The sequence below is a fragment of the Podarcis muralis genome, chromosome 1, assembly GCF_964188315.1.
Source record: "Podarcis muralis chromosome 1, rPodMur119.hap1.1, whole genome shotgun sequence".
Classification (NCBI taxonomy): Eukaryota; Metazoa; Chordata; class Lepidosauria; order Squamata; family Lacertidae; genus Podarcis; species Podarcis muralis.
The window spans coordinates 108,214,282-108,229,098 of NC_135655.1; the positions used below are offsets into that span (position 1 = coordinate 108,214,282).

The 14,817-nt window shown below is 42.2% G+C and overlaps 1 protein-coding gene across 1 annotated transcript in view; it reads right to left on the reverse strand.

Moving 5' to 3' along the window:
• Nucleotides 1-14,817, reverse strand: part of LOC144324858 (sodium channel protein type 2 subunit alpha-like) — an 80,017-nt gene that overhangs the window by 39,230 nt on the left and 25,970 nt on the right. The window contains exons 10-15 of the mRNA XM_077936837.1: nt 13,990-14,131; nt 13,567-13,773; nt 10,694-10,966; nt 2,683-3,033; nt 1,996-2,128; nt 946-1,184 (exon numbers count right to left, since the gene is read on the reverse strand). Coding sequence (XP_077792963.1) covers nt 946-1,184; nt 1,996-2,128; nt 2,683-3,033; nt 10,694-10,966; nt 13,567-13,773; nt 13,990-14,131 — 1,345 coding nt within the window. The remainder of the gene's footprint in view (nt 1-945; nt 1,185-1,995; nt 2,129-2,682; nt 3,034-10,693; nt 10,967-13,566; nt 13,774-13,989; nt 14,132-14,817) is intronic.

Sequence of the window (14,817 nt, forward strand, 5' to 3'; positions counted from 1 at the left end):
TTGCTCAGCTGAGGCAGGGAGGGGCTTCTGCTCTTCAGTTGAGCTGCTTAATGAGCTCCTCCCTCAGGAACGTGGGGCCTTGCTCATCTGAGGCAGGGAGGGGCTTCCACGCTTCAGTTGAACTGCTTAACGAGCTCCTCCCTCAGCAGGGGGGGGGCCTTGCTCATCTGAGGCAGGGAGGGGCTTCCACGCTTCAGCTGAGCTGCTTAACGAGCTCCTCCCTCAACAGGGGGGCCTTGCTCAGCTGAGGCAGGGAGGGGCTTCGACGCTTCAGTTGAGCTGCTTAACGAGCTCCTCCCTCAGCAGGGTGGGGCCTTGCTCAGCTGAGGCAGGGAGGGGCTCCATGAGGAGACCCTCTTTGGAGTCCATAGAGGATGTCCTGTTCGGGCTCTGGGGTGGGTCTCCTCATGAGCCGGAGGTGCAGTGGGAATCTGTTGAGGGGGGCTCTCCCACCCACTTTCAGGGCCACCTGAGGGGTTCATCAAGAGAGCCTGAAAATCCAGCCCTTTCCTCCAGGGGATTAAACCTGGTAGTCTTGGAGCAGGACTTTCTCAGTAGGTTTGCTAAATAACTTTCATCAGGGAAACCCAGTGATCCTCATCATTGATTTAATTTTAGATAAAACAAAATTTAAAAAATCCCTTCCAGTAGCACCAACTAAGCTTGTTATTGGTATGAGCTTTCGTGTGCATGCACACTTCCTTCAGATACTTCTTCAGATAATTTTAGATGCCACTGAAAATCTCCCCTGTTACTCAGGGAATTTTTTTCAAGATGGTGCTACATATATGGATTCTGTGCATCTCGATTCTGGTACATTCCACTGCTTTTTACTCAGCTTCTCTTTTTAATTGAGTTACATTTCAAAAGCCTTGTATACCACATTGTACATTGCTTCAAGGATTCCTATTATAAGATCACGTGAATAAATAATTGTTCACATACCAGGTTTCCAACATAAAGGACATGATTGAAATAGGGAGTCATCGGATAATGCTCCATAGCCATAAACAGCGTATTCAAAACAATGCAGATGGTGATAGCAAGATCAACAAATGGATCCATCACTATCAAATTCATGATGTGCTTCACTTTTAGCCAAGGAGGCCAGCAATCCCAGATCAAGAAGGTGTTTGCAAATCTATACCAGCATGGCGGACACTTCTGTCTGGATTCTTCAAGTTCTGGAAAAAGATTTTATAGGCAAGATATTGGTTAAAAAAAATAAAAAATAAATCAGCTTTCTGCAGCGAACAGCCAGAACTATACACTACATAGGATTATCCGATTATTACAAAATTAGATGGTTGCTGGCTGATGTTAGCAAGTTTGCTGGCTGAAAATGAGTCTGTTACAGGATACTTTAAAAAAAAAACTGCCAAGGGAATTTTTAAAACAACTATAAATCATTTATCGTTTTAAGTTTCGATTATGTTCCAAAACTTGATGCTTTTACTTACCCTTGTATTGGATTGCCCATTGTGGTTGTTTTGTTTTATATTGTAATGGGTGTTGCCCACAAACCATAAAAATCTGACTGGGGTGTACACAAGGCTACAATTTTCTTCCCTTGATTTGCCAACCACTGCCATTTTGAAGCGTTAGCAGTTAGATGAGGTAGATGAGGCACAAGTTTTGGTACAAACTAATTGCTTCTCATGCCACTAAGAACAGGATGATTCCTTTCTTCTTTGTTGCATCAGAAATACCTGTTACCCAGGAAGGCCAGGCATGCCATCATTAGAGACGATGCAAAAATCACCTGAAAAACCATTTTAACAGCTGCCTGACAGGGAGGTGGAAACAAAATTAGGGAATTTTACAAGGGTTGAATCACTCTAAATAATGGAAATGCTCAATGAATGCCCAAGGGTTCAGCACTTAACAATGCTTACTTTCCACTGAAACAGAAGTGGCCCTCTTTTAAGAGTGTGATATCAGTACAATACATGGCCAAACATATTCCTAACCCTCCCCCCCCCCCCAACCCGGTACCTTCCATGGTGTTTGTGAGTATGCTGGCTATACTCATGGCTCTTTGTCTTGCTGCAGATTCTTCCATCAACTCCATCGAAATCTGGTAAGAGCTCAATCTTCTTTTTCTTATTTCTGTTTCGGTGGTGGTACCCTGAAAATACAACTGTGGTCAATATAATTCCAGGAACTCAAGCCATAAGCTATATAAATGTGACCCCCAACATATACGGTGATCACACCAAGATCTGAGGTTTTTTGGTGGTGTTTGGTCAATACGCACAACTTCGCATGTGCTTTAGTGGTGGTGGTAGCCATCTGGGAAAATCAGAGGCAGTGTACACAAATAGATGCATCAGAGTGTAAGGCAGGGATGGGGAAACCTGGTTCACATTTCATTCTGGGCTCATGCTATGGCACATGTGATGAATGTAATTTTTGCCTTTGCCCCAGTAGGCTACTTTCTAAATACACCCTTCTATCTCCTTCCAGACAAACAACAAGCATGATTAAGAGTTCATGGGCACATTCAAGCCAGGAAAGAAACTCAGGGGGGAAAGATGAATCAGTGGTGGGTGTGGCCTGGAGAGAGTTCTTGAGGGCCAGACAGAGTTGTTCATTCGGCCTCTGAGCTTGAGATCTCCCACTAGGGGTCTAAGATGTAAGAAACATGCCAGATGCGACAGAGTGGAATAGGAAGCTTCTCACCTCTAGCAGAAGCTGCCCAGGAGGTGATATGAGCCCAGGAGGTCCTCCCGCCAAGGAAACGACGCCATTGCAATCCACGGTGCTGTGCATCTTCCCGTTCGCCGGAATCACTGGCACCATCCTTGACGAGAGGCTCGCCTGGCTGGTGTTGCTGTTGCGGCGTTCGCTGTTGTGTCTGTTTGGGACAAAGAGAGAGTCCCTTCTGCTCTCGTTGTCCTCGAGGGTGCTGTGTTCATCGTCGGCGAAGTCGTTTTCCGATCCTATGTCCTTTGCTCGGCCTCTGAAGCTGAAAATGCTGGTTCTGCTGTTGCGCCTCGGGGAAAACAAGGAGCCGCGAAGGCTCAACAAAGACTGTGACAGGGGAGTTGGGGGAGGGGAAGAGGGGAAACAAGAACACACTTAGTATTTGGAACCACTCGTGGGTTGTTGTTGTTTTAATTGCTGTTGACCTATCACCTTATTTACTCAAGTAGATGGTGCTTCGGTCCAACCATGCTAGTTTAATCAATTAAAACTGTGAGATGTGATACCAGAATTGTGGTCACAAGTTTCAGGATACTCAACTTGGCTTATTCTTCCATAGACCCAGATCTCCCTGGTCTTGGGAAGGATGCTAGCTCAGGTACGAGTGCTTTGCCTGCAGAAGTTTCAATCCCTGGAACCTTAATAGTGGGGTAGGAGAGCTGGGGGGGGGGGGAGGAATCACACCTGGCAACCAATGTACCCCCTTTGGTTTCAGAAATTTCATGGGTAGACGAGTCCAAAAAGCCTGGCACACAAATTTTCACAGCCCTCTGACAGCTATGACGAGGCTTGGTTTGTTCAGAATTGAGTACATACTTTCAGAGTTAACACTAAATATATTAGTGTTCGTAGATGGACCATAGATGGACCAATGACTCAGTATAAGGGGACTTCTATGTTAAGTTTTGACACCCATTTACACAGCCCAGGCTTACTTGTTCTTCTCTAACCCATTATGCAAGGCAACATTGTTAGACAAAATCCCCTCAACCATTTAATTATACATAGCCATGACCCACCCTGCATTATCCTCAAGGGGGATCTTTCAAACATCAGTAGATGCTTCCGAAGGCAAAAGAAAGCATATTAAGTAGGCGGCTGTTGCTTACTGCTTTGGGGGAAGCCCAATGGCTAAATCCATTTAACTTGAGATCTATTAATCCACCATTTATTAATCATACTGTCTCATCAATTAATGCTTTCAAGCAACATCCAGCAGCCACAAGAGACCTGAAGATGGTGACTTTGCCACTGAGAGAAGGGGGGGGGGGATCAGTTTTTGCTGGCCACAGTTTTATTTAATTGCACAACAAGAAACTCCTTAATGGAATCTTTTACTCCCTCTCTGCATATTTCATTAGCAGTACTCATGAATAAATAAAGTCATCACTGGTACTGGGAGGTGGGGAGGCAATCCTTCTGTTAAGATTTATTGCTCCTGCTTCTGAATATGCTTTCGGATCTAGTTACTTTAAACTTCCAGTAATCCCTGGACTAGTCTGATTGATTTTCCTATTGGTTCTAAAGATCGTCTGAAATACGAGGTTTGAAGTTCCTGGCTTAGCAACTTTTATTTTAAACCACCATTATCTGCGTTACAACATTTCACATGTAAATTTCACGTGGTGGTTAAGATGGAGATAAACCCTTTTATGATATTTTGTTTTGCATGTTTTTAATATGTTTTATTTTATTTTTGCTATTTGATCTTTTCCTTTGACTATAAATTGCTTCAGGACTTTATTAAAGACAGGGGTGGGGGACGGGAGGAGGGGAAGATGGCGGGCAGGGACGGGAAGAAGGCAGCAGGAACGCCAGCAGAAAGGAAAACATCAAGGCAAGAGGAAATAAGAGACCTGGATGTATTATGGTTAAAAATAAAAGAAGAATTTAGACAGAATGAAATGCATATGGAGAAAAAGTTAGGGGAGATGCAGGAATCTTTTGATAAAAAAATGGAGGTCATAGCAGGGGAACTATCAATTAAAATAAAAGACCTGACAACTCGAACAAAATCCTTAGAAGAATCAAACAAAAGAGTGTATAAGGAAATGAAAGACCAGAGAAAGGAGGTTGAAAGGCTCAAAGAAAACTTTGGGGAATTAGGGAAAAGTCAGGATCAAGTCTTAGACAACTTAGCCATGATAGAAATGAAACAAAAACAGTCCAATCTTAAATTCAGAGGAGTGGGGGAGCAAAAGGAGGAAGATATTAAGGTAAAAATGATTAAGGAGCTAGCGAGATGGCTAGCTCTGACAGAAGAGGAGGTTGAACAAACAATAGAGAATGCATTCAGAATCAAAATAAAACACAATCAAAACAGGTTGAAAAAAATTCCAGGGGACTGTTTAGTGATTTTTAAGTCGGTTGAGATGAGGAATATAATCCTGAAAGAAAGCTACCAGAGGAGACTGATAATTGACGGAAAACCAATTATTATCTTTAAAGAAATTCCAATCAAACTCCTCCGTAAGAGAGAGGGTTACAAACAATTAGTCAACACGTTAAAAAGGAATGGCATAAAACATAGGTGGGAATTCCCGGAGGGGATTTCCTTTTTTTACAAAGGGAAAAGATTTAAGATTACAGAAAATCAGGAAGTCGGAAAATTTTTACGTAGATATGAAAAAGACTTTGGAGAGACAGAGGAGAGAGTGGGGGGAGGGGGCATGGAGAGGGGGGGGGATAGTACGGGATTGGGGGGGAGGGGGGAGGGGGAGATGGGGGGAGAGAGGGAGGGAGACAGTGAGAGGGGGGAGGAGGAGGAGGACGGGGGTGAGGAGGAGGAAGAAGCAGAGGACAAGTTTACCCGAATTTGAGCTAGCGAAAATCTTAACTGATAATTTACTGAAAGACCAATGAACCTAAAAATTTTAACATGGAATGTAAATGGCATGAATGAAAAGACTAAAAGGAATAAAATTGCAAATGTGCTGAAAAAGAAAAAATTGGATGTAATCTGTATGCAAGAGACTCATGTAGCCAGGAAGCATAAACATGTATTAGTAAATAAAAACTTAGGATTAGAATTTGTAAACTCCACGATTGAGAAGAAAAAAGGATTAGTAACATATGTCAACGAAAAATGGGAACCCAAACTGATATATAAAGATGAAGATGGGAGGATACTAGGGGTCCAAATAAATTTTCAGGGAGAAAAGATTAACGTGATAAACATTTATGCTCCAAACTCAAACAGAGCAGAATTTTTTAAAAAACTGGAACAAGTGTTGTTAGAACTTGAAAATAATAAGACGATGCTATTGGGAGACTTTAATGCGGTCCCGATATTGGAATTGGACAGACAAATGGATAAGGGAAAGCATAAACAAGGGAAGTTACCAAAATCATTTCAAGATTTAGAGGAAAATATGGATTTAATAGATGCATGGAGGTACAAGCATCCAATAGATAAACAGTTCACTTTCTTTTCCGAAGTACATAAAAGTTGGAGCAGATTAGACCAAATATGGATTTCGAGGGTTCTTTCGTTAAGGATTACAAAATGTGAGATACAACCAAAAACCTTCTCAGACCATAACTCGCTAACTTTAGAATTAAGAGGGATAACCCAGGGAGGTTTTAGATGGAGGCTGAATGAATGGCTACTAGACGACGATGAAGTTGTTGAAAAAGCCAAAGTCACCTTAAAGGAATACTTTGACCTTAACCTCAACACTGGAGTTAATATAGAAGTGGTGTGGGATGCCAGCAAAGCGGTCTTAAGAGGCCTTTTCATCCAGCAAAACAACTATAAGAAAAAAATAAGACAGCAAAAGAAGGAAGAAATTTTGGAAAAAATAAAGGAGAATGAGAAAAAATTAATTATAAACCCAAAAGATGAACAAAGTCTACAAATAGTTAAATTACTGCAAACACAATACTCAATGCTAACGAACCAGGAGATTGAAAATAAAATAAAAATAATGAAGCAAAGATATTTTGAGTCAGCTAACAAAATTGGCAAATTTTTAGCATGGCAATTAAGGAAAAAACAAAAACAGAGCGTGATAAATAAGATAATGGTAGGGGATGAATTGATAGCAGATCCACAAAGAATACAAAAAAACTTCCTCAATTTCTACGAGTTGTTATATAAAAAAGGAGAGGAAGACCTAATCCAAATAGAACGATACTTAGAAAACTATGAAGGAAAGACCATAACAGAAGAGGAAAAACATCAATTAAACAAACCTATAAGTGTAGAGGAGATCCAAAATGCGATAAAAAGAATGAAACTGGGGAAGGCACCGGGGCCGGATGGCTTATCGGCTAAATATTATAAGGTATTAGGGAATCAACTTTTAACTGCCTTATGCGATACCATGAATAACATCCTGAGGGGAGGGAAAATACCCGAGTCCTGGAGAGAAGCCTTTATAACGTTAATCCCCAAACCAGACACAGACAAACTAAACATTAAGAACTATAGGCCAATATCCCTGTTAAATAATGACTATAAAATCTACGCCGAGATCATGGCAAACAGATTAAAAAAGTACTTAACAACTCTAATCCATAAAGACCAAGCGGGGTTTTTACCCAACAGATTCCTGAAAGATAACGTGAGGCATGTGATTGATTTATTAGAATATCTAGAGATTAAAAATGAGATACCGGCAGCCTTAGTTTTTATAGACGCAGAAAAAGCGTTTGACAACGTCTCTTGGTCGTTCTTGCTAAAAACCATGGAAAAAGCAGGGATAGAGGGTGAGTTTCTAAAAGGAATACAGGCGATATACTCAAATCAATTTGCCAAGCTGGTTATAAATAACAACCTCACAAATAGATTCAAAATTGAAAAAGGAACGAGGCAGGGATGCCCTCTCTCCCCACTTTTGTTTATAATGGTCTTAGAAATCCTGGCAAATAAAATAAGACTAAAGTCAGAGATACAAGGGATAAAACTGGGCGTAAGAGAGTACAAGTTAAAAGCCTATGCGGACGACCTGGTATTATCTTTGGGAGAACCGCAAGAAAGCCTTAATAAAGCCTTGGAGATAATAGAAGAATATGGGAAACATTCGGGTTTTAAGTTAAACAAAGCCAAAACAAAGATGTTGACAAAAAATCTGGATAATGATGAAAAGGAAAAATTGGAGAGGGAATCTGGAATCAAGGTCACCAGTAAAATAAAATACCTAGGAATTTGGCTTACACCAAAAAATATAAATTTAATTGAAGATAATTACTCAGCAACATGGAATAAAGTTAAAAAAGATCTGGATGTATGGAGCAAAGTTAAACTATCATGGCTAGGTAGGATGGAAGCGATAAAAATGAATGTACTACCTAAGATGCTGTTCTTATTTCAAAATATCCCGGTTATAAGAGGACCAAAAATTTTTAAAGAATGGCAAAAAATACTTTCGAGATTTATTTGGCAAGGCAGAAGGCCTAGGATTAGATTTAAATTGCTCACAGATAAGAAAGAGAGAGGAGGACTTGCCGTTCCCAACTTAAAACTCTATTATGAAGCAGTTTGTTTATGCTGGGTCAAAGACTGGATAACCCTGGAGAATACCGATCTATTAGACCTAGAAGGAGTAGAAAATAGGTTCGGCTGGCATGCCTACCTTTGGTTAAACAAAGGGAAGGTGCACAAAGGATTCACAAACCACATTATCAGAGGCTCTCTTTATGAAGTTTGGGAAAAATATAAAAAAATCTTAGAGCAGAAAACACCCTGGTGGCTATCCCCTACAAACATCTTATCAATCAGGAGGATAAATGTGGAAGAACCAAAATTGACATATGAGGATTTACTAACTAGATCGCAAGATAGCTGGAAATTAAAATCATACGAGGAGTTAAAGGAGAAGCTGAAGGGCTGGCTACAATACCATCAGATTAATGCGTTATGGACGGAAGATAAAAAAACAGGAATGAATGAAAAAAAATCCAAGTTTCAAATTGAAATAATCGAAAATAAAACCAAGATAGTGTCCAGAATGTATAACATCTTACTAGATTGGGACACAAAGGAGGAAGAAACCAAAGAAGTCATGATTAAATGGAGGATAGACTTGGGGCATAACATCGAATATGGAAAATGGGCAAAACTTTGGAAAGAGGGAATAAAATTCACGGCGAGTGCTGCAATAAGGGAGAATCTAGAGAAAATGATATATAGATGGTATCTAACACCGGAAAAACTAAATAGGATGTATAAGACCGGTAACAAGGAATGTTGGAGATGTAAAATAAAAGAAGGCAACTTTATCCACATGTGGTGGACATGTGAGGAAGTTAAAAAGTTCTGGAATCAGATACATAATGAATTAAAAAAAATATTTAGATACAATTTTCCAAAAAAACCTGAGGCCTTCTTGTTAGGGATGGTGGGAAATGAGATACAAGATAAAGATAAAATCCTATTTCAATACTCAACAGCAGCAGCCAGAATGCTAATTGCCCAAAATTGGAAAAATACAAACTTACCAACAGTAAAAGATTGGCAATCGAAACTATATGGCTTCATAGAACTGGCAAAAATGACACAAAGAATTAGAAATCAAAAAAAAGCAAAGTTAAATGAGGAATGGATTAAATTTTCAGCATATATAGAAAGCAATTTCAGAAATTTACCAACTATAACAGGTTTATTATAAAACTTTCGACACGCAAACAAAAAAACTAACACCAGCTGTAAAGCGTAATAGATAAAAATGCATACCCGAAATCAACAAGGAAGGAAGTAGAGGTCGTTAAGTGTTGTATGTAAATTTTCAAATGTGCTCTGTTCTTTTTGTCTTTTCTGCACTTGTTATCTAGGGTTTTTGGTTTTTGCTGCATTTTGTGTACCTTTTGTTTTTTGTTTTTGTGTGTTTACTTTTTAATTTTTTTTGTGTGTGTGTAATCTTTTGTAAAGTTTTGTTGGTGCAATGATAAAGGAATACTAATAAAAAGAATATATATATAAAAAAAATTGCTTCAGGACTTTGGTAGCGGCAAGTTTTAGAAATACCGTATTTTTCGGCCCATAGCGCGCACCGACCCATAGGGCGCACCTAGTTTTTTGGGGGGGAAATAAAGGGGAAAAAAATCCCCCCCAGCCCCCAGAACAGGCAGCTCTCCACAAGCCGTGGGAGAGCTGCACGAATTCGCAGCAGCCCTCCCACGGCTTGCAGAGAGCTGCGCGAAGCCCGAAGCCTGGGGGCGCTGAGCTCAGCGCACCCCAGGCTTCTGGGTGCAGGCAGCTCTCCACAAGCCATGGGAGAGCTGCGCGAAGTCGCGCAGCTCTCCCACGGCTTGCGGATAGCTTCCTGAAGCCTGGAGAGCGAGAGAGGTCGGTGCGCACCGACCCCTCTCGCTCTCCAGGTTTCAGCGAAAGCCTGCATTCGCCTCATAGGACGCACACACATTTCCCCTTCATTTTTGGAGGGGAAAAAGTGCGTCCTATAGGGCGAAAAATACGGTAAATGTATAGCACCTACACCTAAGTCTTGGGATCATGCAGCCCCCACTTGTTCCCCCGACACTACATTCGGTACTGGAAGGAGAGGTACGACTCCCACAATGGGGTCACTGCGGTGGTGGGGCAGCCTTTGCCTCCACCCCTTATTTGTCCTCAAATGTAAATATTCACTTATATGGGAGAAAGTAAAAGGATGCACTCAGGGACACTGTTGAGGTGAGGATGAAATATCCCCCTCTGCCCTTGGTCACCCCCAGTATCTGCAGGCTTTGCCCTCTTTCAGTTATGACCCAGATTGCATGCTTTTTAGCTTGTTCCATAGAATTCAGTGGTAGACACTGCAAAACAAAGCCAGTCTCTATTTGCACTCCTTGACTTGGACCCAAAAAAAGAAAGAAATAGTCTTAATGGATTTTCTATAAGACCCTAATTATGGAGCATAGCAGGCTTCTTGTGGAAGAGAGTTGTGCAGCTGTGGGGCCACCATGAAAAGGGCTCTGTCCTATTCCTTATGACCTGGGATATACATGAAAAAAATTGCCTCAGAATTACATAGCTTGCATACTTTACCTGGTGAGTTGAAGTCCTTTTTTCATAGGACAGCTGAACTCCCTTTCGGATACTGTCTTCCGATTCAGATTTAGGAAACTGTTCGGCTTCTGCCCTATCTTCTTCTTCCGAAAGTTCCTTCTGCCTCTTTTTCCTCCGCCTGTTCCTTCTTTCTTTAGCACTCTTGGAGCTTAATTTAGATGCCTCCGAAGAACTTTCCAAGAGCTCCCCCAATCCACCCACACCGCTGAAATCTCTTGATGCCATCGATGCTGCTGCCACAGCTGCCGTTGTCTGTTGTGTTACAGTGTCAGGTGATTAGCATTAGTTGGATTACCACATTAAATCATAACCTTAGAGAGATTCATTATTGCTTCCAAGGGTACATAGTCACAAAGCAATTACGTACAAATGTCAATAATTAGTGCCTCTCTATTTGGAATAAAATAATGCTTGCTTTCTTCTTTTAAGGTAAGGAAGTTCTCTGAAAATACAGTACAGCATAGTTGCCCCTGTAGTTTTTAATAAGTTAGCCACCAATGGTATGTTGCCTCTGCTTAGAACATGCCTATTCCTATTATAGTCCAACAGAGAGCCATTAGCTCCCAATCTTTTCTACTTCACAGCTACTTCCACCAGCCCATGTTTCTGGAACACACCAGCCAATTCCATCCTACTATTTAAGAGTTCATAGTGAAATATCATGAAGGCCAGTGGATCATTAGTTATTTGCTTCTGCCACGTTTTTCACTTCTAGACCTCCTATCTCGTTGACGAGTCACATTCATTGATAAGGAGTGTCTTCACTCCCATCATTCAGCCTGCCCTCCCCGGCCAAAGCCAGGCTCAGGGCGGCTAACGTCATATAAATAAGACAATATGCATAACACAAGCGATCAATCAATTAAGATACATTGCACAGTTAATTCAAACAATTAACATTAAAATTAAAACTGGACAAGTGGCAATCTTCAGGTTAAAATTGGAAGCGGTTAATACTCGCCAAGACCAACTGTTTCCACTGATATTATAAGGACCTATGAGTGGGCTGGGAACCTCCTTCATGCTTGTTCTTATACAAAGAGAAAATGAGTCAGGCTGAACCCTGACCAAAGGCCTGGCGGAACAGCTCTGCCTTGCAGGGCCTGCGGAAAGATGTCAAATCTCGCAGGGCCCAAGTCTATTGTGAGAGAGCGTTTCACCAGGCCGGGGCCACGGCCAAAAAGGCCCTGGCTCTGGTCAAGGCCAGTCTGATCTCCCAAGACCCTCCTGTACACTGCTCAGACTGGATCATGCCTGCAGGTCCTGTCTTCAGCTGCTGCACTTACAGCAGTCCCATACTGCCCTTCACAAAGTTGGAGGAACATGAGAAAAGTCCCTGAATGCCTGATTGGGAACTGAGACCACACCAGGGTTCCCTATCACACATAAAGCTGTGTCCACATAAAGCCCCATTCATGGCTTCAGTCAACCACACAGAGGTTAGGGGTGGGACTAGCATATGTGCAGCCTAGTGAGTACTGCCCCACTCTCCTTCCTCGTGTTTAGCAACCACATGGATATGCAATAAGAATACACCTCAGCTGAAAATGGAGGGAAGGCATGGGATGGATACGCTCCAGCCACACTACGCAGGCTTCCTTACTCTAGGGCGATCATCCCCTGACCATTAGGGCCTGTCGTGACCAACTCTGGGGTTGTGGGGCTCATCTTGCTTTATTGGCCGAGGGAGCCGGTGTACAGCTTCTGGGTCATGTGGCCAGCATGACTAAGCCGCTTCTGGCGAACAAGAGCAGTGCACAGAAACGCCGTTTACCTTCCCGCTGGAGCGGTACCTATTTATCTACTTGCACACTTGACGTGCTTTCGAACTGCTAGGTTGGCAGGAGCAGGGACCGAGCAACGGGAGCTCACCCCGTAGGGAGGCTTAATCCAATGCCAGCTGCAGATTTGGAGGAACGTTGGCCCTATTGCCCAACCCCGACCATTCTGCCTGGCTCCTGCAGTCACCCACTTCTTCTCTGTTGGCTATCCAGAGGGAAAGGGCTGGAAAGTCAACTAGCTTCTCTGGCTCCTCAGTCCTATCACTCCCACTTGGCCAAGAGAGAGAGAGAGGGAGACCAAGCATGCAGACTAGTAAGTGGCAACAAGAAGGAGAACATCAGAAGGTCCAGAGAACTCTGGATGTTGTGGGATGTGAAACACAGGAGCAATCAATTACAACATTCCTAGAGTGTACATGTTTAGACATGGGGAGGGATGTTTGTCCAGCCAGCAGGTAAACTTCCTGTTTCCCTCTGAGCTGGGACAGACTTCCTCCGCATGTGACTAGAGGTCACCTGTGCAGGTAACGACAAAAGCACAGGGCAGGGGCAGCCATCTCTCTCTCTCTTCTCTTCCTTCGAAGAAGCAACAAGCTAAAGATGCCCTCTTGGCTCCCAGCAAAGAGAGGACAAAGGGACTATCTTCTTGTAAGATAGAATCCAAATGTATATTACTTTATTAAGTTGTCTGCCTTCTGGGATCTGATGTGAACAGAATGTGAGTAAACTCTTTTTATACTTTTGTAAAGGACTGTGTCGTGTCTTGTATTTTAAAAGGGAATAAAGGGGAAATTACCAGAGTGATTATTATAGAGGTTCTAGCGAACCTGAGCACACGCTACCATTGCAAACTTAAGATAAAGGGGAATGTTTTACTCTGCTGATATTTTGGGAACTTGTTAGCACAAGTTGGATAAGGATATAATCAGTCAATATATCCTCTCCTGCATCCCTGAACATTCCCACAGATGTCAGAGAGGGCCTTGGCAGGTGCTGCCCAGGAACGTAAAAATCCGATAAGATACAAGTTTATGTCAGCGCATTATAGCAAGTGCATTTTCCAGAAGCTACCTGGGCTTCTTCCTGTTGCTTTTTCAGCTGCTCCAGCATCTGCTGGAACTCGGCCTCCTTCTGCTCTGCTTCTTCCATGGTGGCTTGGTTCTGCTCTTCGTAGGCCATGGCAACAACGGCCAGGATCAGGTTGATCAGGTAGAAAGAGCCCAGGAAAATCACCAGGACAAAAAAGATCATGTATGTTTTGCCAGCAGCTCTTAAGGTCTAGTGTGGGGAGAAACAACAAGGTCTCACCGGTTAGGTTTCTGCCGATGATACTGCCTTGCCTATTCATCAACCGCAAATTGTAATGATGCCCCAAATATGCATAAATTATAACTAATTGCTTCAGGTTTTTTGAAAAGTCACACACAGTCAGCAAGAAAGAAAGCCCCCGCTTTATTATCATACATACTAAGCTTGCCTCGTGATGGTTCTCACCAGTTGATAAAGGTTTTCCCAGTAGTCCTGAGTCATCAGCCGAAAGAGCGACAGGAAGGCCCAGCTGAAGGTATCAAAACTTGTGTAGCCATAGTTGGGGTTTCGACCAGCTTTTACACACACATATCCTTCCGGACATTGACTATGAAAAAGGAAACCATAGTGAAACACAACACAATATTTCTTTTGCTTCCATTGTGTGATATTTTCAAGGCCACATTTCCCCCCCGAAATTGAATAGTTTGTTTTCCTAGTTGTTCTTCAGAATTAAGAGGTTAGATCCAGACCAAGTTAGGTGCGCTTAGAGGTCCCATTAAAATGAATGAAACAAACCTAGTCTTTGCTAACTTAAGTCCATAGATTTAGGAGCAATGTGTGCCCGGGACTGCAATCCTATTCCTACTTACCTCAGAGTAAGCCCCACCACGAGTAAGCCCCACCAAGCAAGTCACTGGGACTTACTTCTGAGTAGACATGTACAGGGCTGCACTGTAAGTCTGCTTATTTCTGAAATGAGGCTTTGCATCTACATATGCCTTGGAAGTATGTTTTATAAGGCAATATTGGTTGCAAGCCTTAGTTTGCTGTGAATTGCCCCAGAAGTAGCTGAACCACTGACCAAGGCATCTAATCTTTCATTTCCAAAGTTATATTGTCGAGTCTACAGGAGTCCATTGGGAGTCTACAAGATTTCATTCAGAAAAAAATATATACAGTTGTATTTTTAAAGATAAATCTAACATTAACATTAAATTCGGCTCACACATGAGACGAAGGAGTGTATGTCTCAGAATCATAATGCCATTCAATCTGTTAAGACTTTTAAGT